Here is a 680-nt window from a genome sequence, read left to right on the forward strand (position 1 = left end):
GAAGCGTCAGCAGGCCTGAGCTGCAGCAGCAGCAGCAGCAGCAGCAGCAGCAGAAGCAGCAGCAGCAGCAACAGCAGCATCGTCTCCCGCAGCAAGAGACTCAAGAGTGGCAAAAGTAGGGGCGAAGCCAACAGCAGCAGCATATTGGTGTGCAGCAGCAACAGCAGCAGCAGCAGCAGCAACAGCAGCAGCAACAGAAGCAGCAACAGCACTGCAGCAGCTCATCTGAGGGGCCCCAATTATGACTGCACAGTATAGGGGCCCCTCTGTTTGTTGCATAGCCGTGTAGAAGGGTACAAGGGGGGCCCCCTCTGCTATGGAGGAGGATACGCTAGAGGGGCCCCTTGGGGGCCCCCCTGATGAGGGGGGGCCCCCTGATGAGGGGGGCCCCCTGGGGGGCCCCCCCCTTGACGAGGGTCCCCATGGGGGGCCCCCCGGGGGCCCCCATCTTGATGAGGGGCCCCCTGGGGGCCCCCTGACGCTGCCTGTATGGGGTGAAGGGGCGCAGGTGCTGCAGATGGTTCCTGCTGCAGCAGCAGCAGCAGAGGGGGCCCCCTGCTGCCCTTCTGCTGCAGTGTTTGACTTGTATGGGGGCCTCCTTTGTGTTGGGGATAGCGAGGGAAGAATAAATACGTTTGCTGCTGAGCTGGGGTGTATATGCAGCTCGTTCTCTGCATGCG

At 62.9% G+C, this 680-nt stretch overlaps 1 protein-coding gene across 1 annotated transcript in view; it reads left to right on the forward strand.

The window, feature by feature from the left end:
* Nucleotides 1-316: 316 nt before the first annotated feature.
* The window catches only part of EMH_0084070 (uncharacterized protein), a gene marked incomplete at both ends in the record, with an annotated part of 1,211 nt that continues 847 nt past the window's right edge, over nt 317-680 (forward strand). Inside the window, one exon of the mRNA XM_013500706.1 lies at nt 317-585. Within this exon, the coding sequence (XP_013356160.1) occupies nt 317-585 (269 nt within the window). The remainder of the gene's footprint in view (nt 586-680) is intronic.

Source organism: Eimeria mitis, genomic scaffold, assembly GCF_000499745.2.
Source record: "Eimeria mitis Houghton genomic scaffold, Emh_scaff5759, whole genome shotgun sequence".
NCBI classification, from domain to species: Eukaryota; Apicomplexa; class Conoidasida; order Eucoccidiorida; family Eimeriidae; genus Eimeria; species Eimeria mitis.